Source organism: Schistocerca gregaria, chromosome 7 (genome assembly GCF_023897955.1).
Source record: "Schistocerca gregaria isolate iqSchGreg1 chromosome 7, iqSchGreg1.2, whole genome shotgun sequence".
NCBI classification, from domain to species: Eukaryota; Metazoa; Arthropoda; class Insecta; order Orthoptera; family Acrididae; genus Schistocerca; species Schistocerca gregaria.
The window spans coordinates 437,057,704-437,084,079 of record NC_064926.1 but is presented as its reverse complement, the minus strand read 5'-3'; the positions used below and the strand labels follow the sequence as shown (position 1 = coordinate 437,084,079).

General features: G+C 38.6%; 1 protein-coding gene across 2 annotated transcripts in view; it reads right to left on the bottom strand.

Moving 5' to 3' along the window:
• The window catches only part of LOC126281536 (gamma-tubulin complex component 2-like), a 189,084-nt gene that overhangs the window by 38,428 nt on the left and 124,280 nt on the right, over positions 1–26,376 (bottom strand). For both annotated transcript variants that reach the window (XM_049980587.1, XM_049980586.1), the window contains exon 12: positions 24,780–24,954. In XM_049980587.1, the coding sequence (XP_049836544.1) occupies positions 24,780–24,954 (175 nt within the window). The remainder of the gene's footprint in view (positions 1–24,779; positions 24,955–26,376) is intronic.

Here is a 26,376-nt window from a genome sequence, read left to right as displayed (position 1 = left end):
AATTGATACAGCTCACTCATGTTATTTAAGTAATAAAACCCAATAGCTAACTTCAAAACCAATTAGAAAGGTTCATTTTAACCCTGGGAAATTATAAACTATAATATATTAACAGAAATAGTCAAATATTCAAGTACTCATCTATATAAGGTCCGAGCTGGTGCAGTTCTCAGTTAGTTCTTGGTCAGATGGTCAGATTCTCACGGAGCAAAAGTGCGGCAAGTTGGTTAATTTTTCCGGTCGGTACCAAAAAAGTGTAATTGTGAACATTGTTATGGACTGGAAGTTTTTGACCTACGTAATGTGATGATTAAGTGTAAGAGGCCTGGTCACATAAATATTGTGTGTGTGAGTGATAAATAAATCGCACTGTGGTTGTCATAAATGTTCAACAATGAATACGGTCTTGACTTTTGATTTTGGAAAACTTAATCTAGGATCCTGGCTTCCGAATTTCAGTGTGATTTAGGTGAGATGGATGCAGCTACCGGGAAGACAATATTGAATAAGCAAAGTAAAGTAGGTCGGGAACACTGCGCACTATCTACTGGGTGAGGAAATGTTTCAATACCGGTACATCCGGTTGTGACGTGATCTTTAAGTGGCACTAATGAACAAGGATACAGCCCGGCACGTTACACACACAAGTCAACTTTGACATCGCTGATAGGCACACCAAAAAGACTGTCAGATATTCAATTTGTAAGGCTAGGTTATGGAGACTATTGCAGTGACTGTGGTGTATGCAGTGTCGTGTAATGCTTAGCATTGCTGGCTGGCATGCTGCAGGTCTCCAATTCAGGCCTAACTGCCAGCTCTTATTTGCTATTTAGTATTTATCATTTCTGACTTATTCTTGAAGTATCTTATTTTTTAATGTTGGTATATCCTGGAATATTCGATGTTTGTATAAATAGCTGCACTCTCAATCCAGGACTTCATTTCTGTTCTGGCTGCATTTGGTGTTTGTAATTAACATGTTTGCATTTCTAAGTGATGTACAGGGTGTCTCAAAGCATATGCTACGACTTCAGTGTGTTATAGCACCCAAACTAATTAAGATATCTTACCATGTTTGGCTTAAGTGACAGACCAATTTATGAAGTTTTGTTTTTGTGTGTTCCAGGTTGCCATGAGTGAAGCATAATGACAACAGTTCAAGCAAAGGCTCAGTATGTGGAATGGTTTACTCAGACCAAATCAGGCACACAGGTCTAAAGGAATTTCCAAACACAGTACAGGAAGCAACCACCTTTACAAATGCTGATATCCTAGCGATACAACAATTTTACGCGCACAAGAGGAGCTGATGTGAAACTCCATACTGGATAACTTGAAACAAGTGAAGCCGACAGAGGACGGACACTGTTGGCTTTTCAACATTCACAGCAGAAATCTGTTCAGAGGTTGTTTCAGGAGCTGCAAACACATAGGGTGACCATGCATAGGATCACTTGGAAATATTTACAGATGTGTCTGTACCTATTGCAACTGATACATGCATTGAAACCAGACAAGTCAAAATGTGTGCAATTTGCTGTGGACTTTCTTCACCATTCAGAGGAGGATGGAAATTTTCTAAACAACCTAGTGTTTTCTGGCGAAGCAACATTCCAAGTGTGTGATAATGTAAATAAACACATTATTCATAACTAGCACACAACCACTCTGCATACTATGACAGAAGAGGTACGTGTCAGTCCAAAAGTGAACAGGCAGTTTTGTTTGATGGTTGACTTCATCATGAGAACATTTTTTTCTCTGGAAAAACAGTTAATTCAACTAATTACTCTGATTTGCTAGAGCTGTTTGTGTAACCACAACTGGCTGGCCACCAAGACACAGTTGTTTTTCAACAGGATGGTGCCCTGCCACACTCAACTCACGATTGCGTGAGATGTTCTAGGCCAAGTGTTTCCATATCAATGGATTGGTAGGGATGGTCCAGTTCCCTGGCCTTCCCAATTGCCTGACATTACATCAATGTACTTCCTTCCATGGGCATATGTCAAGGACAAGATCACCTAAATGCCTGTCAACCACATAAATGACTTAAAGATCTGAACTGTTGCTGCCCATTGGCACAGTTGATGTGGATATTGTAGTAAAACTGGTTATATCGAGATAAATGTACTAACTGCTCTTGGATCATATGAAGTGAACAATACCATAGTGAAGACGTAAAAACCAAAAATCCACTTCTACAAAGCTATAGGAAAATTTTTAAATGTCAATGTTTATAAGTACTTAATATAATTACAATGATGATTATGGACTTGTCAAAAAAAGATAAGACAGTTAATTGTATTTTATTTATGAAATATATGTTCCAAATATTATTTTGCATAAATAGATCAATACTTGATAGTAATTTCTTTGCTGCATGTTTCTAGAGGAAACTCTTTGTTCTTTTGGGCAGTTGGTTGTACGAGTTGGAAGTGTGACAATGGATAATGTGTTGTGCGCGTTTTATTGATTTGTATTGTGAAGTGAAATGACTGAAAACAAATGTGTAATTCTGCAGAAAGTCCACCCTATTTTGTAATGTTATTGAAGTAATCCTCTAGACAATTACAAAAAGATGAAACACAGAAAGGAAGAGAACAAGGAGCCATCAACATACAACAAAGAAGAGCAACAAAACAGATGAGTATTTTTATTATAAACATAACAGATCATTAAAACTCGACTGTCCCTGTCACTCGCTGCAGTGTGCCACTATCTCAGTGTGGCAAGTGCTGTGAAAATGTGACCAGTTACCCAAATTTCTAACTTGCATAAAAAATCATCACTAAGTTCAACACTGGGCAACAGGAGGGTGGGAACAGTCAGAATATGGTGGCGCCGTCTGGGATTTTCTGAAAGTGAAATATGAATACTGGGTTGGTCTATTTTTCTGCTAGCAGATTAAAAGATATTGTGAAAATTTTATGTGAACCATCAGCCGCATATGAACCACAGCTACAAAACAGCAACAATAACAGCAGAAAAGAGTTTGCAAACAAGAAGAAGAAAAGGATGGGAAAAATATAAGGAGCATTCAAAAAGGAATGAGCCAGAGGCATAATTACAGAAACCAGTACCTGTATGTTAGAAGTATTGACCCTGGCTTTTGAGACACTTGTCCCACTGTGACACAAGGTGGTGAATGGGTGTCTCATAAAATTCCCGGGGCTATGGTGTTAACCAGTTCTGCACGTACAGCTGGACGATGCCTTCCACGAGTGCAGGAAAGATTACGCTGACATTCTTCTTTAACCAAGATGGCCCACTTCTGATTCACTTCCTGCAGCACAGGACAACAGTGAATGCCCAGAATTATTCACAAACCTTTACCACCCTTCACCAAGTGATCAACTCAAAATGACCAGGCAACCTCACCTGTGGGGTCATTCTGCTCCACGACAATGCACAGCTTCATATCGCCAACACAGTTGTGGCACTCATATAGAAATTCAAATGGAAGATTCTCAGCCACCCTCCATACAGTCTGGACGTCTCTCCCTGTGATTACACCAATTATGGTCCTCTTAAAAGGGCTCTGAAGGGTGGGGGGAGGGGGGGGGGGGGGAGATTCACCTCGGGCGACAATGTCCAGCCATACGTGCGGAACTCGTTAACATTGCAGCCCCAGGAATTTTATGAGACAGCCATTCCCCGCCCTGTGTCACAGTGGGACAAGTGTCTCAACAGCCAGGATCAATACTTCTAACATACAGGAACTGGTTTCTGTAATTATGCCTCCAGCTCATTTCTTTTTGAACATCTCTTATAAGAAATGAGGTGAACAATTAACAATGTTGATGTGCAACAACAAAGTTAAGTACTGGAAATATTTTCCTTATTTTTGTTCTTTTTTGGTGAAGTGTTTCATTGTATGATTATTAACAATGATAGTCACCGAAGAATCTTGATCAACAGGAAATAATACAGGCATTGGAGACTTAAGTAGTGAAGTGAGACATGAACAGGGAAACATTAGTGACGAAGTTATAAAACAGGAGAAACTAATGGATGAATTAAAATGAGATGACAATAATGACATAAGTACTAGGCTATAAGTGTTAATAAAAATGAGCAATGATGATAAGGCTTGGTTAATAAAAATGAAAAATGATAAAAGAATCAGTTCACAGAAATTACTCATTCAATATGAGCATTTTCTGATTGTATCACTAAAAATACAGCTCAATTAAAAGATACCAATCAAAAAATTGAAAGGTTGGATAGTCAAGCAGAGTCTGTGGAGTCCAAAACAAAAGAAATTCAATTTAATAATGAAACTGAAAATGTCAAAGATGAGATCACTGAAGTTAGAGAAAAAAATTGCTTTTGGAAGAGTGCATGTGGAAATAAGAACTGTTGACAAAAATGTAAATAATCGAATTTAAACTTTGGAAACTGATGTTGACACCAACCTGACATTTGTTGAAAGCAGTTATGTTGAGCAGTAGACAACAAATTCAAAGAAAATGTAAAATTAAGTAACAAAATTGGCACCCAAGAAAGTGGTGTTTCAGCTTTGTGTAAAAAAGTTTAAGAATTGTCTAATGATGTAGTTAACTGAAATCTTGTTAACAATGTTGGTACCCTGTTTTGCAACATTCCAGTGAAAAACAATTCAAGTGAAGGTAGTTTACATCCTGTAGATTTTCTGCATCGTTGTAAATATAACATTGTGTCTAATATGACTGGTATTATGAAAATCAAGTTTGTTAAGAAGTTTCTGAAAGCTGAAACATTAAGTTGGGCAAACCAGTATGCTAAAGACACAACCCATGTAGACTTTTGGTCAGAGTTGGGGAAAAAAACCAGGGAAATACAATCACAATAAACACACACATTTTGAAAGGGGTGGTAGTAAAATTGGCACAGTAATAATTGCAACAGGAGATAACATAGTAATCAAAATGATAACAATTATCATCAAAAGTAACATAATACAGTAAATGGTAACAATTTTCATTCTGAAAAAGAAAAAAGTTGTATGTATCTGTTCCACAAAAAAGGATAGAATTCAGTTCTTAATATAATTGTCTTTATTGTATATAGACTCTAATATGTCGGATGTCATAATGCTGGATTTGGAATCTTTAACATGGTAATAAGGAAATGAATGTTATGCTACTGCCATGATGTTTCTGTAAGGTGACTTTACTGTTAGTGATGATGTGTAGTAGTGAATCATAGGATGAGAACATTTTGTAAGAAGTGAGAATTACTGAAAATGTCTTATGGTTTTTGATGAGGATAATATTATAATAATAATGATTATGTTGATGTATCGTGGAGACCTATGTTGAGGAAGCAATGGAATATAGACTTTGTATTATGTGTACCAGTAATTCACATTCAGGACATCACATAACATATTAGTGCTAAGTATCTGTAGATGGAGGTAGTAATTAATGGAGGAATCTAAGACAAGAGTGAAAGCAAAATTTTAGTTGAGTTATGCAAACATGAGAGTACAGAACCATATGGAATAATAATTTAACTGAGCTGTTACATAAAAAGAAAAAATAATTACCAACTATGCAAAGTAAAGAATGATACTGAAGCAAAGCAGAAACCAAACACTAGGCAGATTGTATTGTATAGTGAAATGGTAAATAGAGATGAGGTCATTACTAATTGAGAGGTGAAAAATTTCCACTATGTCAAAATTAACTATATGATGTATTGTTTTTGCTTGCGAATATTGCTTCATCAATTTGAATTTCAATGCTGTAAGGTTTACCTTTTACTTAACCTATTCATCTTTTTATAATTACATTATGCTATGCATTTATCTTCTACTGTCTCAGTATAATGGAATTAATTGAAGGTAAGTTTCTCAACATTATAACAATTTCAAATGAAACAATAAGCATAAAAAGTTTAATTTTTTTTATATAAATGATTCAGACAGAGAAAGAAAATATTGCTAAAAGTGTTAGAAATGCCCAAACATCTAGTGCTTTTAAGAATACAAAAAATCTTTACAGGAAATGAAAAGTAAGAAGTTTATTGTTATAACATCAAGTTGAACAAATATATTTAAGGACGGTACAATACATGTAAGTCACAGATCAAGTAAACAAAGTAAGACGTGTGTACACTTGTAACAGTCAAATCAGCACTGAGTCCCAGTCTAGCGGCCGCTGGCTGGCTGGCCGCTTAGGTGGCGCTGCTGCTGCATGGCTGGCACACAGTGCCGCATGTAGAGGACGTGTGTAACTGCGCGCCGGCACTCTGAAAGATCGGCGAGTCACAACACTTCCCCCCCCCCCCCCCCACCCCCTTTGAATTTTTTGCACTGGTCTTGATGGAGGTGGCCTGTAGATTGCTAACGTCCATAGGTGTTGTTTGACTGGCCGTAAAGTCTCGAGGAGGCGGCTTCCCATACTGAGGAAAGTGTCTCCGATGATAACAGGTCGAGATAACAGGAGACGTGGGGGTCGAATCTGCTGGGGCCCCGTGCTCCAATCTGCCCATTGTGGCAAGTCTGGTTGTTATAGCAAGAGACATGGGCGATGTGTCAGCGACCGTAGGAGAAGGAGGCGAGTAGAATTGCTCCGACAGATGATGGTCATTTGGATCCTGCATGGGCATGTCTCCTGGTGGCGTCAGTTCTTGTGCTGGCACCGAGATGATCGTGAGAGGACTGCGTTGTGAGTAATGAGAGATTCCAGGATCCCGAGAGTCAGGTAGAGCCGAAGGTGGTGTAGCGGTATTTGGAACAGGTGTAGCCGGCACATGAGGCTGAAGCTGGTCCGAATGACGCACTGCTACACCCATGTCGGTCTGGATTTCATACAGGCGTTTGCCACATTGTCGTAAAATGCGGCCAGGACTCCAATTTGGCCGCCTGCCATATCCCCGTACTTATACAAGGTCGCTGGTGGTGAACCGGCCAAGCGAAGGCACCCGCGGCCGTGAGATGGAAGGCCGCAGAAAATGAAGTAGTGTGCGGGGCTGTCGGCCATGTAAGAGCTAAGCTGGGCTGTGGTCGGCCATGGGGGTGAAACGGTAAGAAGCCAGAAATTGGAGAAGCGCATCATCAGCAGCAGAAGAAGTCAGGAGTTTCCTCATCTGAGCCTTAAATGTGCGTACCAGTCGTTTAGCCTCACCGTTTAACTGTGGATGGAACGGAGGGGCCGTGACATGCATGACGCTGTGATCGGCACAAAAATCTGCAAAATCGGAAGATGCAAATTGCAGACCATTATCAATAACAAGAGTAAAGGGAAGGCCTTCCAAAGATAAAATGCAAGCTAGAGCAATGGCGGTTGCCGCAGTGGTAGGCTACGTGCAGCGGACAATGAAAGGAAAGTTAGAGTAGGCATCAATAACGAGAAGCCAATAATTACCTAAAAAAGGTCTCACGAAGTCAGCATGAATACGCTCCCAGGGCTTCTCAGGCGAAGGCCATGATGACAAAGATGACTTCGGGGCGGCGGCCTGTGACGCACAAGGGCCACAGGCAGCGACCATGTGTGCGATTTCAGAGTCAATGCCAGGTGACTACACATGACGGCGCGCAAGAGATTTTGTGCGAGACACACCCCAGTGCCCGTGATGAAGGAGGTGCAAGACCAAAGCACGCAAAGACGCAGGTACCACAACACGCAGCGAAGCATTGTCGGTGGAAAGGAGGATAACACATCCCTAGCCGTGAGGCGGTAACGCAAAGCGTAGTAGTTCCGCAATGGATCAGAAGTCTTAGCAGACAGACGATCTGGCCAACCCTTCTGAATACAGCGTAAAACCCAGGAGAGGGTAGGATCAGAACCTGTAGCAGCAGCCAGCCAGTCCCCGGTGATGGGGAACCTGTCCACAACCTGCTGCTCGACAACATCCAGGTGGAAACACAAAAGTTCGTCCCTATATGCCAGATCAGGATCCATGGGAAGGTGAGACAGTGCATCAGCATTCGCATGTTGAGCCGTCGGTCGGAAATCAATCTCATAATTGAAATGAGACAAGTAGAGAGTCCAACGCTTGAGGCGGTGTGCAACCTTGTCGGGAAGTGGCGTTGATGGATGAAACAATAAAACAATTGGTTTGTGGTCCGTCACAAGATGAAATTTGGATCCATAGAGAAAAACACCAAACTTATGAAGAGCATAAATAATGGCCAAAGCTGCTTTTCCAATTTGAGAATACTATCGTTGGACATCTGTGAGCATTTTGGAGGCATAAGCAATGGATTGTTCAGAACCGTCAGAAAAACGGTGCGCAAGGACTGCACCGACCCCGTATTGAGAGGCGTCCATAGCAAGAACAAGATGTTGGCCATGTCGGTAAGTAGCCAGGCATGGGACCTGTTTCAGCATAGCGTTCAATTTCTGGAAAGCCGCATCGCATGACGCGAACCAGTGAAAAGACACGTTTTTATGCAACGGCTGAGCCACCGAAGCAGCAGATGGTAAAAACCTATGGTAGTATGCTTTTTTCCCAAAGAAGGCCTGCAGTTCCTTAACAGATGTATGGTGAGGAAGGGCATCAATACAGCAACAATTTGCTGAAGCGGACGAATATCATCCCGAGAGAGTTGAAGCCCCAAGTACGTGATAGATGCCTGAAAAAATTTTGATTTCTGAAGATTACACTTAAGACCGGCAATCTGTAAGACATGAAAAAGTGTGCGGAGATTCTGAAGATGTTCTTTTGTGGTGGAGCCAGTGACATCAATGTCGTCCAAGAATCACTGAAAGAGAGCAGGGGTGCTGGGAACCCCGAATGGCAATTGTTGGTATTGATAGAGGCCGAAGGGCGTGTTAAGGACCATAAACTGCCGGACAGCAGCGTCGAGAGGAAGTTGATGATAAGCTTCTGACAGGTCAAGGTTAGAAAAATACTGGCCTCCAGCAAGTTTAGTGAACAGTTCTTCAGGTCGGGGCATGGGGTAAGTGTTGATGAGGCATTGAGCATTTACAGTGGCTTTGAAATCGCCACAGAGACGAATATCACCATTGGGCTTAGCAACAGCAATGACAGGAGAGGACCACTCACTGGAAGTGACAGGAAGCAAGACCCCTGAAGCAGTAAGATGATCCAGCTCCAATTTGAGCGATCACAAAGGGCCACAGGAATGGGCCGAACCCGAAATAACTTAGGCCGAGCAGTTGGTTTGAGCGTGATATGAGCTTCAAAGTCGTTTGCACAGCTAACCCAGGAGAAAAAAGGGACAAAAATGTCGTCTACAAGGAATCCAATTGAGCATAAGGAATAGCAGAGAGATGAAATTGACAGAGTCATTTATGGAGAACCCAAAAACATGAAAGGCATTGAAACCAAACAGATTCTCCGCATTACTATGGTCGACCACAAACATGGGAACAGTGTGAATGACGGATTTGTACGACAGCTCAGCATCAAATTATCCCTAGAGAGAAATTTTCTGTTTATTGTAAGTCCGTAATTGCCTAGTGAGAGGTGACAGGATTGGAGAACCCAACTGAAGATACGTCTGAGAAGTGATGATAGTGGCAGCAGAACCAGTATCAACCTGCATGTGAACATACCGACCAAATATTTGGACAGTGAGGAATAACTTCCCTGAAAGGGAAAAAGTATCATTGGCAGACAACACAGAAGCAGAATCAGCGTCACATTCATGAACATTAGGTATGCAGTCGGATTTGCAAACAGAGGACACATGACCCTTCTTTTTGCATTTGTGACCCATGGCCCAACTTTGGGGAAAATCCTCCCGTGAATGTTTCGTAAAACACCATGGACATGAAGGAAGTTGTCGGGGGTTTTGGTGCAGTTTCTTAGAGGTTTGTTAACGGTTAGCAGAGGCTGCTCTTGGGAGCGTACTGCAGCCACATCGGCAGGCAGGGACACGCTGCACACTTCGTCAACAGCACACAGAGGTTGGACTTCCCCGACGTCACCCCATGCCTCTATTTGCGCTCCAGCGGCGCAAGAAATTTCAAAAGACTGTGCGATGGATAGGACTTCATCTAGAGTCGGATTTGCCAACTGAAGGGCACATTGCCTAATGTCTTTGTCGGGCGCCGACCAGATAATAGCATCCCATACCATGGAATCTGCATAGGATTCTTTGTGAACGTCAGTAACAAATTGACACTTTTGACTGAGGCCGTGAAGTTCAGCAGCCCAAGTGCGATAGGACTGATTCAGTTGTTTTTGACAACAATAAAAGGCAACATGAGAGGCTACCACATGCGTATGCTTTGGAAAATATACGGACAGAAGTAAGCACATTTCAGCAAAAAACAAAGATGCAGGATCTTTCAACGGAGCCAATTGCAACAACAACCGATACATTTGAGGTGAAATCCATGAAAGGAACAGAGACCTACATGTTTATTCATCCGTGACATGAAATGCCAAGAAGTGCTGTCGAAGACGTTTTTCCTAATCAGACCAGTCTTCCGCCATCTCGTCGTAAGGAGGGAAAGGGGGTATAGACAACGACGAGAGACGCCCCGCATTGGATGCCGCGACGAAATCACGAATCGCCTATGTGAAAGCGTTTGCTGTTCAATGAGACCTTGCAATAGTTGCTCTAAAGTAGCCATGGAAACCTGTGAGTCAACGATGAAAAAGAAAAATTCACTACCTCGTCACCAATTGTTATAATGTCAAGTTGAACAAATATATTTCAAAGACGACACAATACATGTAAGTCACAGATCAAGTAAACAAAGTAAGACGTGTGTACACTGTAACAGTCAAATCAGCACTGAGTCCAAGTCCAGCAGCCGCTGGCTGGCTGGCCGCTTAGGTGGTGCTGCTGCTGATGCACGGCTGGCATACAGCGCCGCATGTAAAGGATGTGCGTAACTGCATGGCGGCACTTTGAAAGATCAGTGAGTCACAACATTTATAAGCTAAGTCAGTTCAGTCATTATTCTGGTATCTTTGTAAGGGAAAGGCATAATGGACAGTGTTGTTTTTCAGACCCATGTGAAGTTAATGATTAACATTTTTGTTTTGTTTATAACACTAATTGTATTATTCTGACTAGAATACAAAAAATACAATGCAGAGCAATTTTTCTCTTTGAGACATACTGATGGTATTATGAGGTTTTGTGGAGTATTTTGTGATGTTGGTGACGTTTATTTTGAGATGAAGTTCTGGGAGAGATGATGGTTTATTGTTTTGGGAACTATAGCGAGTATGTGAAGTTTATGAGGTCTATAATGATATTAGGGAAATGAAATATTAGGGATTTATTAGTACTCTATTTTGAAATGCATTGTACTTTTGTTTATGATGGTATGCTGTAGAAAATTCTGAGAAATGACTATAAGGAAGTTGATGTTTATGAAAGCTTGAGCTGGGTCTGATTTGTTGAAAATATCTGAATTTTATTTAAAAATTGTATGATTCCATGGCACTGACATGAGAGAGAGTTAGTATTGGTAAGAAATAACTGATCTGTAATAAACATCTTGTTGCTGACTCTAAAGCATTAACACATAGTGAAATCATTTCCATGTTATTTTTTGGACTAAGATGTTTTCTTTTGTTCGTAGGACATTACCAATCAATGATATTTCATCTACTAAAGACAGATTTATAAATATCAGTATACAGACATTCTCATGAAATATAATTTCTGCTGTCAATATGATAAAATCACTATTATCTGTGCCATCCTTTTGCTTATCCAATATATGTTACATGATATTTGGTAATAATTTGAGAGAGATAGAATAGGTAAAAGGTAGACTTTGAAATTTTATTTGAAAATTTGTGAGAAAAGAACTCAATGAAATGAAATTTTGTTCACGACCTCATTTGAATGAAACAATGATGCTGAGGAAGTCAAAATGCTGTATATCATGTAACGAAGAACCGTTTAATATTAATTTGTTATACTCCAAATATCATTGGGATAACCAGTTTTATTATTTTATTTCAATTTCTTTGTCAAATTTCATGCTTCCAAAATTTTTGAGGCGTTTCTGTAAAAAAACCATTTTAGTGAGATACATTGTTTATAAATATTTAATATAATTACAATGTGATTATGGACTTCTCAAAACAAGATAGACAATTAATTGTAATTTTTTTAACAAAATGTGTGTTCCAAGAATTACTTTGCATAAATTGACAGTAACTTCTTTGCTGCATATCGTTGAAGAAAAATCTTTGTTCTTTTGGGCAGATGGTTGTAGGAGTCACAAGTTCAACTATGGAGAACAAGTTATGTGTATTTTATTGATTTGTTATGTGAAACAAATTGACTGAAAATATATGTGTAATTCTGCAGAAAGTCCACCAGATTCATATTGTTATTGAAGTAGTAACCCGATCATCCTGTAGACAATTACAGAAAGATGGACCACAGAAAGGAAGAGAACAATGGGCCATCAATATACAACAAAGAAGAGTAACAAAAAGGATGAGTGTTTTTATTATTAACTCGCTGCAGTGAGGCATTATCTTAATGTGGCAAGTGCTGGGAAAATGTGACTAACTTACTCCAAACATCACTAAGTTCAATATTGGGCAACAGGAGGGTGGGGATGATCAGAATATGTTGTGCCGAGTTCGGATATGGCTTGAATACAGACTGGACGTTGTGCATGTCACCAAAGATGCACATACTGAAACTGATCGAATGGCACATCTCAATTAATTTGGATTCTATAACACATTAAAGTTGTACCATACCTTTTGAGACACACTGTATTTCACTGGTAACTTTGCCTTCAAATTTGAATTTGAGTGTGACTTCAGCATGAGTGTTTGGTGGAGACTCAGAGTACTTCAAAACATCTAAGTCACCAAGGCATCAATTAGGCAACATACAATGTCATCACCCATATGTACAACAACAAAAATACAGGCAATACAGCATTCCTTCAATCCGTATATCGAGGAGACCAATGTATTATAAGTCAACAGTAAATCACCTGCACATAACCCATCAATTGGTGTTTCCAGAGACAATGGTCAGAATGCAATGAAACGGCTGAATGGATTCAACTGAGTTGCCAAGTAGAACAGGTGGTATAATATAAAATGTGTACTTTTACTGTGACAGTACAGCCCAGCTGCAGTTCGAGAACAACAAAGAGAAGCTCAATAGCCGGATAAATTCCAGGCAGAACTAAAGAAAACATTTGGCAACAATCCGCTTAGAAGAAGAACAATTTGAGAGCAAAGCCAAATATCATGGCAAAATGACAGTGTCTTTACATGCATCAGGCCAAAACAGAATGTTTTGGTGTAATGTCACATTATGAATCCAAATATGACAAAAGCTGATAAATCTCAGACTTGATAAAAGAAGTTGGTGAAGAAACATACCAAACTCTTCTGGTAAAGAAAATCACAACAACCATGGACAAAAGAAGAAGACCAAATCTTGAATATGACCATTACAGCAGTTGTGGGAGATCACCATGACCTCACCTCCCTCATATGCCAGAGAGAGAGAGAGAGTGGAGGTACAGAATTTTATGGCAACCAGAACTGTCAGGCCAAGCAAGCAAGAGAGAGAGAAACCCCAAAACATCAGGAGGCAATACAGAATAGTGGAGAAGAGTTGTATTGATCTTTAGCACCAATCTCTGATACCATCTAAATGCACCAGTAAAAATGGACTTGGCCAAGTCAGACTTATGCCTCAGCCATCAAACAACAACACAGCACTCTACCAACACAGGTATTACTAACTCCTAAAACAAGTGTAATGCTCCACAGAAGAAGTGACGTCTGGAGGACACAGGACAACATGCCAGGGTGGTTCCACTATGGACACCCCAAACACGTTATACACTACAGCAGAAAAAGAACTGACTTATCAATGGTTACTATGGCATCAGATGTCAGCCATCACAACAGTTATATTCACGTCAGTCAACTGCAGACAATTACAGTTGACCCATGGAATGAAGCCCATCACTGTACCCCATACAATGTTGCTCCCAAAAACCTTGCAACATTTCCCAGTCACCATACAAAGATACCACCTAGGCAACTAGCCACCCACAAGTGAGGTGACAACCTAACTCTCCTTTGATGACCATTACCATAATTTCAGGAAATCTTACCAACATCATTATTGACGCCCAACCTGTCTTGGTGCTAGTTGACTCAGCAACACCCTTTTCTGTAATGCTGGATGTCTATTGTCATCAGCTATAGAAGACTATGTTCCACGAAATGAAAGCGTTTTTGCTGAAGGTCACAAATCGGAAATATACCCAGCCAACACGAACATGTATTGCAAGCCAACAGGAACATGAAATGAAAGAATAACTACCAATGACGAAACATAGCCCTACAGATTTGTCATAATGTTATACCCAGATGGGACTTCTTGTACGTGTCATAGGCAGTCATAGACTGTGGATGATCAAAGCTCCAGCCTGACAAATCTGTTCTAACAAGGATCCATAAAGATTGCTCTGGGAGATTGTTTGCCACTGAAAACATTATCATCCCACCACCATCTATGAGACACATTCCCAAGTCATCAAACAAGATGCTCAGTTAAACTGTGAAGAATTTGTCAATTGCAAAAACCTACTCAGGCTAGAAAAGATATCTGCATGCCTACAACAATTATAAGCACTGTAGATGGTTAAGGAGAATTTTGATCACTAATTGTCATGAGCATCCACAACTCATCCCTTAAGATAGGTGTGTGTGTGTGTGTGTGTGTGTGTGTGTGTGTGTGTGTGTGTGTGTGTGTGTGTGCGCACAGACACACACAATCCAGTCCAGCAAGGGCAGCTTAGTGTAATCGACAAAGAATCAAGCTCACGTTACCACTACAGATAACAGAGGAAGCAGCTACTATCTGCCAATAAGACACTGGCCTCACCAAGAACAGCACTGGCGAGTGACAGCACTTCTGTGTGAGTTTTCTGTTGCGTTCAAATCTAGAGTGGAGGAAAGACAGGAAAAAGAGCTCATGGCAAAACACCATTCTAAGACTGGTCATTATTCACCAGTCAGCACTCATATTGAGTGTTGCTGGGTGAATGATAAGAATAAGATAATCTGGGAGGAAGTGGAGAAGATGCTTCAAGATGACACGTTCTTGGTCCTCTCCTGTGGTCCTTGTGAAGAAGAAAGATGGCAGATGGTGTTTCTGTGTCAATTACAAATGACTGAACAAAAAATCACAGATGATGATGTCTATCCATTGCTGCACACTGATGACACACTAGACTGCTTGAAAGCAGCAGAGTATTTCTCAACTATGGGCATGCAGACAGGCTACTTGCAAATCAAGGTGACAAGTCTGATTCCTTTCATACCTCCTGACTGCCTCCATATGTTTAAACTTATGCCGTTTGAAATGTGTAACACTCCAATAACTTTTGAATGTATGATGGACAACCTTAAATGGATAACATGATTTTGCTGTCTGCATATCATTTTGTTCTTTTCAAAGACATTTGAAGAACATTTAAACCAGCATGTTGAAGTCTGTTCAGACCAAAGGACTCTGTCTGATTCCAAGGAAATCCCTCTTCATCACCCATATAATAACGATCTTGGGACACCTACTGAATGGCAATGGAGCCCATCCCGATACACAGAAAATAGAACAGTTACAGATTTTCCAACTTCCTGGTAGTTTTGTGTTGTGAGAAATTCTTAGAAAATGCTCTTACTACAGGCAGTTTATGATGCACTTCTGTGTTGAAGAGCATTAAACACACAATTATGTCTTAATTTACTTCATGATGGAAATCTGACAGTTTCAACATTTTAAAGCTGTAGACAAGTTTCTTCCTATGCCTCTATCATGAAAACACAAAACCTTCAATAATAAATACTCTGTATCTACAATGTACGGCTGATACTGCAGCCAAAGCATTATAATCATGTCAATAGCTGATTTAGTGGAGTTACCTGGGGTCTTTGTTAATTTAGATCAATACTGAACTTTGTTCAGTTCATCAAAGTTAAGTGTTATACAACAAAGCAAATTTGTAAACTGGGTTCAATTAACTAAGATCAAAATTTATCTTCACTCAGTGACTTATACAGTCAGCACTTAGACAATGGGAGAGACAGTAAAGACTGCTAGCCTCACATCTGGGGTAAAAGCATGGTTTTTGATTTTTAGTATTATACCGAGAACTGCCATTCATGGCTTAATATGGTGTTATCCTCTTGGGTAAAATATTCAGGAGGTAAAGTTGTCTCTCATTTGGATATTTGGATGGGGACTACTCAGGAGGATGTTGTCAGCAAGAAAACACACCAGAATTCTGTAAGTCACAGTACAGAACATTAGTTACCATCACTGTATAGGTATGACAGAAAATTTAAAAAGAGAAATGACTACATGGAAGGTAGATATAGCAGTAATTAGTGAAGTGCAGTGCTAGAAGAGCAGGACTTATGGTCAGGTGAGCAAGGCAGTCAACACAAAAATAGATAATAGTAAAGCAGGAGAGGGTCTAATAAGGAACAAAAACTTAGTAATTCAGTTAAGATATAACAAACAGTATAATGAAAACATTACAGTAGCTAAGACAGACACGAAGTTGGCACTCACCACAGAACAAATTTTGTATGCCTATTAGTTCCAGGGTGTGCACTGACCACTCCATGATAGTCAAGAGGGAGGTTGTTACAAAGTGCAGCAGATTTTTCGAGGAAATGATCGAAAAGCCTCTCCAATTTGTCTGAGAAACATATTTCAGGCACTGTCTGTATCCAATAAAGATCCTGAGCCAGTTGCAGTCACTTTGAGAGAAAACCTCTCGGCTTGCAAGTTATGAGCAATCACAGAGGATGGGATAATTTGTAGTTTGGAGTTGCAGTGTTAACTGCTTGATGGAGCCCATTAGGGATATGGCTGCTAAGATGGGAAAGAAATCCAGTGTCACTATATGTGCATACTGGGGGAAGAGTCATTCCAGATGTTGAATGAACCCTTCCCGTTGTCATGACAAGCACAGTCAGCTGCAGATGGTGGCTCATGTCTGTGCTAACAATGTGTGTCACTTTGAATCACTGGATCATAAGAGGTTCTCTCTGGTTCCTGATGGCTATCTGTAGTGGTGAAAAGTCTTGCTTGCAAAATGAAGGTGGTGCTCACCATCCTTAGCATCAATGACAGAATAGATTATGGACATTTCATACAGAGATGAGTGGAGGGCCTAAAGCAGATGCTTAGGTGGTTCTGTGACTGTTTAGGCTACAGATTCCTTGACTTCTGCTATAAGGTGGTTGTGCATTTGTTGCTGTTACAAATATTTTATCTTGTAATGATACTGAAGTAGATAGTTGCTGTGATTTATTATTGGTAGACATTGACAGAAACAGTTTTCTGTCACATACTCGGTCTAATGTAGAGCTCTGTAAAAGTTTATTGTTGACTACATACGGGACCAGTATTGACTTGTTCAGTTCTGTGTTGTTTATTTTGATTTTTTGCAACATGGGCACATTTTAAGAAGAAATACAGGGAATATCAGGTTCAAATGCCAGACAAAGGCCATGTAATATATCAAAACGACAGAAGAATAAACATAAAATGTGGCAATGTGATTGTGATAGTCATCAGCCTGCACTAGTTTGTAAACACAATGATGAATGTTGTCAAGCAGTACAATTTTGGTAAGAAGATTACCAAAGCTCTGACACATTGTTTTATGATCGTAAATATAAACCTCCACAGAACACTTTTATTAACAATGCTATCCTGGTAGAAAAAACTGCAAGCACGAGAGAAGGTGACCGTCCACAAAGGCAACAGTCCACAAAGGCAACAGTCCACAAAGGCAACAGTCCACAAAGGCAACAGTCCACAAAGGCAACAGTCCACAAAGGCAACAGTCCACAAAGGCAACAGTCCACAAAGGCAACAGTCCACAAAGGCAACAGTCCACAAAGGCAACAGTCCACAAAGGCAACAGTCCACAAAGGCAACAGTCCACAAAGGCAACAGGCAACAGTCCACAAAAGCAATGTTTGAGTGGATGCTTTCTGAGGATAATGAAAAATTATGTTGTGCTGCCTTTTGTAGCATACTTAGGATGATCCACAATAAGTGCAACATTTAGCTGCATTTCAATTTTTAGACAGCCATACAAAGGGCAAGAGGACACTAACAAATTTATCAAATGATGGAATGAATGAAGAAAGTGACATGTGAACATATCCAGATGTTCGAAAGTACTCCAGGGTATTTTGGAATGGAAAAGTTAAGCTAGCCTTTTAACAGCAAATTTACTGAAACTAATATATTTATTTAAATGCAGCCTTTTTAGAAACAAATACAAATGCATTTCTAATGTGTAACATATTTTCCATATAAGTCTAACCACAGGACATATTGTAATATTTTACTGCAGTATAATATACTGTAGTGTTATAATTCAGTTTCACTTTACTTTCAGATATCACACAGAAATTACTGACACAAAGCTTAACAGAGTCATATGGAAAATATTTTGAGGATATTACAATGATGAAGATGAGGATATGACATGCAAGTATCCCCTCTACTATGTAGTTTTTACGACACAGTTCAACCTAAGATTTGTAGCCCCTTGTATGTTCATCTCCAGCTGCTGTGAGCAATGAAAACAGCACAATAAATTGAGAAAAGCGATGAGAGGAAGATCATCACTCGTGAACTTTTAGTTCATAAACAATGAGCCAAACAATTTTATCACTTGACAGGGGCACCACTATCTGAAGATACTGTGTTTTGTCTTCGGTATGATGCAGAATCAGTCATTACCTTGTACTGCATTGGGTGAGGCATTCTACTCTCGTCAAAAAGGCAGTTTTATTTGTGCATCATTCAACAGTATGGCTCTCATTCTAAGCAGAATGCTCTTGATGTTCACTTCTACACTTGGACTGAACGTGATGCCAAGCAGGGGAATTCACAAGTTGCCAGTGTACTATTCCACCATTTAACAAACTTCTGTAAAGACAAACCGTAAATCAGAAAATTTAAATTATTCTGTGATGGTTGTGCTGGACAGAACAAAAAATTGTGTGTTATCAAAGCTAAGTAAATTTTCAGACACATCCAATGTCGTTTTTGAAACTACATTTACTGTGTGTGGTCACAGTTATTTGCTGATAGATAGGGCTATTGGCAGGGTGGAAAAACTATTAAAAAAACCAAACTTGTGTTTCTACCAGAGGAGTAATGTACAGTTTTCCAGCAGATGAACCAGGTGCATATTCTTAGCATCAACTGGCAGGTTGGTAACAGATAACTTGGAGTTGGTTCAGTCATCAAGGCAAAAACAAATTTCAAGACACCTGACATGAGAACGATCCCATGCAATCGAAGTCTGACTCTTGCAAAGATTATTATTCTGACTTATTTGCAGTATGTAAGCTTACAAAATTCAAAAGAGGCAAGTAACAGTCATCTCTTGTAGTTGATGTGGAGTCACTGAAGCCTTAAGCAAAAAAATTGGATGATGTGAATCAGCTTTTAAGTACATTAACGGTAACTGATGGACATTATACTATGCCACTTTATAACAAGATCTTTTCTTCTCAGTCTAAGTGAATGCTGTTCCCAGCAAATAATGACAAACTCTTTGTGTGAAATTTAGCACTTATCTTCAACATTTTTTTGGCTGAATATACTTTTTTAACAAGAATTTAAATAGTGCTTGACTTGATGTAAATTGTATTTGATCTTTTACATTACACAGATAAAAATTATACCTAATTTTAATGGTGATAAACAGAAACATTCAGTGATTTTGCTGTAAGTGACAATTACAAAACCCAAAATGCATTATCTACAATTTCCTAAGGACCACATTTTCGTTTCCATTATATCTGTATTTACAACATTAAAATGCAGCTATTTGGCAAAAATTTGGATTCAGGAATTAAAATTAAATAGATTATTTAAAATGTGTGGTTTCATGGAGAAATGTCACTCTGAAAACATGCTTCTCAGTTCATTCTTTTTGCTGAACCCCTGCTCAGATGAAATAGTTGCTGAAAAGTTTACAGAAAATTTGTGTCTCATCTTGAACAGATGCTTAACTCACATAATTAGAGTAGTTGGTGACTTCAATTTACCCTTTCACGTTCGCAAACATATATGTTTAAAGACAGTGGTTCGCATAATACATCAACCAAATTTTACTAAATGCTTTCTCCAAAAATTATTTTGAGCAATTAGTTCAGAAGCCCACGTGAAACGTAAATGGTTGCAATGACATACTACATCTCTTAGCAACAAACAATATTGAACAAGTAGAGTGTCATAATGGACACAATAATTAGTGACCACAAGGCTATTGTAGTGAGACTTAACACTGCAACATCCAAACCCACCAAAAATAAATACAAACTATATCTATTTTAAAATAGCTGATAAAAACTTGCTTGACGTCTTCCTAAGAGCATGTTCAAATGGTTCGAATGGCTCTGAGCACTATGGGACTTAACTTCTAAGGTCATCAGTCCCCTAGAACTTAGAACTACTTAAACCTAAGTAACCTAAGGACATCACACACATCCATGCCTGAGGCAGGATTCGAACCTGCGACCGTATCGGTCATGCGGTTCCAGACTGTAGCGCCTACAACCACTCGGTCACCCCGGCCGGCCCTAAGAGCATGTGTCCATTCCTATGAAACTAAGTATGTAAGTGTCAAACACTTGTGGCACAAATTTAAAGAATTACTGTTCATGGCAATTGAAGGTTTCATACTAAGTAAAATAACGGAACAGATTTCCCATGGTACAGAAAAACATCCCGACACTGCTGCAGAAGCACAAGAAAGAATGCAAAATTTCCACGACTGGCATTGCTTTATAGAAGCTTGAGACATAGCACAGACTTCAGTGCAAGATGATTTTAATAATTTCCACACGAATACTCTGTCTCTAAATGTGGCAAACAATCCAGAGAGATTGTCATCTTATGTGAAGTATACCATTGGCCAGACACAATATCTTCAATGTGTGATAGAAATGGTAATTCTCTCAATGACAGCATCACCTAAGTGGAGTTACTAAACAGGCTTTTCCAAGACTCCTCCACCTAAGTTACTATTTCAGGATTTGAATCAAACAGCTGCCAACACGAGTCATTTCTAAGCAGTGAAACAACGTAAGTCACTTAAAGACAAGTCTTCTGGTCTAAGCTGTGTACCAATTAGGGTCCTTTCAGAATATACTGATGAAATAGCTCAATTTTTATCAATCATATAAATGTGCTTGCTCAGCAAAAGATCCACCCAAAGACTGGAAAGTTGCACTGATGACATCAATGAAAAAGAAAGGAAGTAGGAGTAATCTGATGTATTACAGATCTGTATCACGAATGTTTATTTATAGTAGGATTTTGGAACGCATACTGTGTTCCAACATTATGAAATGCCACACAATCAGCTCTGATTCAGGAAACATTGTTCTTATGAAACACAACTGGCTCTTTATTCATATGGATAAATGAGTGATACTTTTGGGATCTCAAACTGACCACATTTTTGTTGATTTCTAGAAGGCTTTTGGAATTGTTCCTCTCAAGAAAATTCTTATCCAACCATGTGCCAATGGAGTATAGTCTCAATTGTGTGAATAGATAAGTGATTTCCTGTCAAAAGTCACAATTTGTAGTAATTTACATGAAGTCACTGAGTAAAACATAAGTGAATTCTGGGGTTCCTCAAGAAGTTTGATGGGCCCACTGCTGTTCCTGACCTACATAAATTATTTAAACAACAAGCTGAGCAGCCCTCTTAAATTGTTTGCAGATAACACTGTCTTTTATTGTCTATAACGTCACAAGAAGAATTTAGACAACATATCTGAATGATTCAAAAGTGACAATTGATCCTATTTAGATTACACAATAAATCACATAAATTTATTGGTTGCCAGTTCAACTAAATACCTAGGGATTACAACAATGAACAATTTAAATTGAAACCGTCACATAAAGAAATAATGTAGCAAAAGATACCAAATACTGTGTTTTATTGGGAGACCATTTAGAAGATACAATAAATTTACTAAAGAAACTGCCTACACTACACCTGTCCATCCTTTTCTGGAGTATTGCTGTGTTGTACAGGAGACAATTATCAGAAAGGACTGATAGACAGCATCAAAAAAGTTCAGAGCAGAGCAATTCATTTTGTACTATTGTGAAATATGAGAGAGAGTGCTACAGATATGATACACAAGGTGGGGTGGCTATAAGTAAAACATAGGTGTTTCTCAATGTGGAGAAATCTTTTCATGAAATTTTCATCACCAACTTTCTTCCCCAAGTGTGAAAATATAAGAGCATGCCGAAAAGTAATGCCTCTGAATTTTTTATTCCGTTCTCAAGATCAGATGAGTTATTAAATGCCATGCTCATTACTCGGTCAACTTTCTCACTTTGCTGACACAAGTTGCAACCCTCTGTGATAAAGGCCTCCAAAGTGTAGTGTGTAACATGGCAGTGTCTAATGTAACTATGTTGGTGTGCTGTGAGAACCTCATAAAAGCACGATCTCTTAAAGACATCTTTGTTCTTCGTGTTTACATATTTGCAGCTATCTATCACTAGATGGCTTGGAATTGTAGCAAGTAACATGGTGGTGTGTAACGTACCAATGTCAGTGTGTGAGAAACAGAATGCTGTAACTGAGATTTGAATTTGAGGAGTTAGTCCACATATGGAGCACTATCTCCTTTGGAATGACAATGCCAGGCCATCTGCAACAATCTGATGCCTTGGGTTCACTGTCATCGATCATCCCCCGTGTAGCACCATCTTGATCCTATCTGATTTTCATCTGTTTCCAAAACGTAAAAAACATATTCAAGGTCCTCACTTCGGCAGTGATAAAGCGGTGCAAGCATAGGTGGGTTGTGGCTCAGACGACAAAGTCAAATGTTCTACAGTGATGGTATCAACAAACTGGTCTCTCGTTAGAGAAATGCATTCATCGCCAGGGTGGCTATATTGAGAAATAAATACGTTGGCATGGAGAATAAGACTGTAGAACATTACTAACATTTGTTTTATTTAAAAAGCTTAAAGAGCTTTCACATTTAAAAAAATTTGGAGGCATTTTGTTGACTCCCACCCTACAGAGGGAGAAATGACCATGGCAATAAAGCATGAGAAACTGATCTCCCACAAATATTTAGATGACCATTTTTACCACAAATTAGTTGAGAGTCAAATGGTCGATAAATAGTGTAAATGTGGTTTTATGAATCTTCTGCCAAGCACATAAGTGTGAATGTCAGAGTATATGTACATATAGAGATTGCACGAATGTATGATGAAATAAAAGAATTTGTTCAGGTGGTAAAGTGAGATGGAAATTTAGGCATAACTAGGATTCAGCAGTAGAAAAGAGAAGGAAAAATTGCAGATCACAGACTGGGGGAATAAACAGAAGAGGAAGCTGCTTGGTAGAATTTTGACAGAGCACAACTGAATCATTGCTAACATTCAAAACCAGGGGAAAGGAATATAATAGAAGAAGAAAGGGTAGCTTTGAGAGATGGAACCATGGACATGGCAGAGGATCAAATAGGCCAAAAGGTAAGTCCCAATAGAAATTATTGGACAACACATGAGATATCTAATTTAACTGATTAAAAGAGAGAATATAAAAAAGATGAGGAATTGAGTAGTCATAAGAGAATGCAGATGATTTTAAAAAAAAAGAGATCAACAGAAGCAAAGTGGTACACTGGAAATGGCTAGAGGAGAAATGCAAAGCTGTAAATCCATACACAACTAGGGAAAAGCTAAATACTTTCAGTATATCCATCGTGGATGACAAACTGTGACTGATTTAAACTGCTGTTTATTTGGTAATAAATATGCAACCAGTCGCTTTTTTATGATTTATTCAACCATGAACATGTTTTCGAGCTACTGAAAAATCATAAAAAAGCGACTGGTTGCATATCTATTACAAAATAAACAACAGTTCAAGAGCTAAATACTGCCTATAGGAACATTAAGGAATGCTTTGGAGGACAGTGACATGGCTGCATGAATATCAAGAGATCAAATTGCAAATTGCATAAAGAGATGCCATAATCCACACAGTTAAGAATGTAGATAATAGAGCCATATAATTGTACTTTAACTGCTCTTTCAAAGGGATTTTCCAGTATAGTTGTCCGTCTCTGAAAGGGAATTAAAACTGAGAGCAGTACAAGATTAGTATGCATGATTAGTCATGGATAACTCAATGAAATTGGTTTTATAATGTTAAGTGTTTGCACTACTCCCTCAGTGAAGACCACAATGAAGAGCCTGTGTAAACAGTTTCATCTAAAGTGATGAAAAGTTAACATTGCTACTAGATATTAAAACACTAGTAAACTATGCACTTTCAAATCAAATTTGTTTCAAATTTCATTCGTTACACCTTAGCACAGTAAAGGTACCAACTGCTTGCTTGTTTAGGTGTGTACTAAAAGGTAAACAAATTTAATCTCTGTCACTGGTTGAAATTTAGCTCTGGATTATGATTTGAACAAAGACATCTTTAATATACTGACAGTTCTCTTATTCATAGAATTATTTTTTTAAAGCATGAATTTCAATGTAAGGTCTGACTATCTCAGGTTTGGAAAGCTGTAAACTACAGAATTATAATAGGTAACAAAGATTAAAATTCATATACTAAGTGAAAGTTTTCATCCAGAAATATTTAATTTCTTATGTAGAGGGCCAGCCATTGTTACTGGAATTTTTAGACAAAATAGAATACCATTTTAAAACACAACAGCACAGCCAGACTCAGAACAGAAGTGTTCCATAAAATTACTGTTCTCAATAAAATAATTACTTAATTGTAAAAATTTATATTCAATACCTTGCTGATGTTTGAAAGAAAGTTAACCCAATTTGGTTCAATTACTTCAACCATCATGTAGTACTCAAGATTCTGTACATAATCAAGCATTCTCATTCGAAGGGCGAATGCTGGAGTGTACATAATCAGGGCTTTATTGGAAAACAGCTTAGCCATTTTGTTTTTCTTCCAAACCCTGAAACAGAAGTGCTAAATTCACTGCGATGAAATTTAAAATTAACTGAATTGTTCATTTATCTCTACACAGGTATCATGACATTCAATATTTAGAAGTGATTGTTAATCAAATCTTATGTATAGAAAAATGTGTAATAACTCTTAGGTCCTACAGTTTAGTGAATATTGTGTTGAACTGCTTTATGAATATTGTGCAACAGTAGTGAATTTTGAAACATATTATCTAACAGACTTATAGTTTACAGTCTTACAACAGCATCTTTTTCAATCCATGGCATTATTGGTTATTATGAGTGTGACAATGAATGAGAAAATAATAAAAACCAGGCCCAATGCCTGATTCCTTAAAAATATATGTAAGAACACTGAATTCACAAAGACACAGTACATAACATGACTCTTTCTGTAAGATTAATTTAGTTTAAATCATCTTCATGGGCCTCTCCTTACTCTGGCTTGCACACATCAACATTGGTCATAAATGGTTTCTTTTACTTATGTGAGAAGCCAAAAACTCAAGGAAATCAGATCAGAGCTGCCAGATATATTCAGATGTGTCTATAACCAATTATCTTCAACACATGCTTGTGTTCTGGTTATCCTGTGAGCAGCATTATTGTAGGCATAAGAACCCACACAAAGCCAATTTCAGCCACATTTCCTAAGTTATTATCATTGGTTTAGGAAAGTAAAAACATTGACATCTTGCAGTGGAGAGAATGCAGAGCATTCTTTTACTCTGATGCCTTGCATTATACACTTTTATCTCACAAGCACCATTGGGAAAGAGCCAGACCTACATCTACTGTTTAGTCTTGGGTCAAATTGACAGTGGCCTATTAACAAAATTGTTGCTTCTGATATAAATGATATAATATCTGCTAACTGCAAACTGCAAACCCTCCTGGCATGAATATATGTGTGATACATTGACAATGTAGGAAAAGATAGATTGCTACTTTCCGTAAGATAACACGCTAAGTTGCACACAGGCACAATTAAAAGACACTTACAAAACAATGTAATATATTCAACATATGGCTGCAGGCACAGTTTCAAGAGAACGGTCAGTTATTTACATGTTCCATGGGTCATAAACATGATCTCTCTAACTATGATGTGGAATAAATTAATTATCTGTTAAATTCTCTACATCACTGGGTAAGTGGCCTACGTTTTCAAACTGTAACTGATTCTTGACAATCAACTTCATAAGGAAGCAAATGTACTGGTAGCTGGTTGTTATACTCAACTGTTTAAAGTCAGTCGAGTTTCTAGAGGGGACATAAAATATAATCATTATTAGACATTTCTGTATAATAAATACTTATTTCCTCAATAACGAATTACCCCAGGAAATGATGCAATACATTGCTGAATAAAAACACAAAAACACAACGTTTTAACAATTTTGCTTACA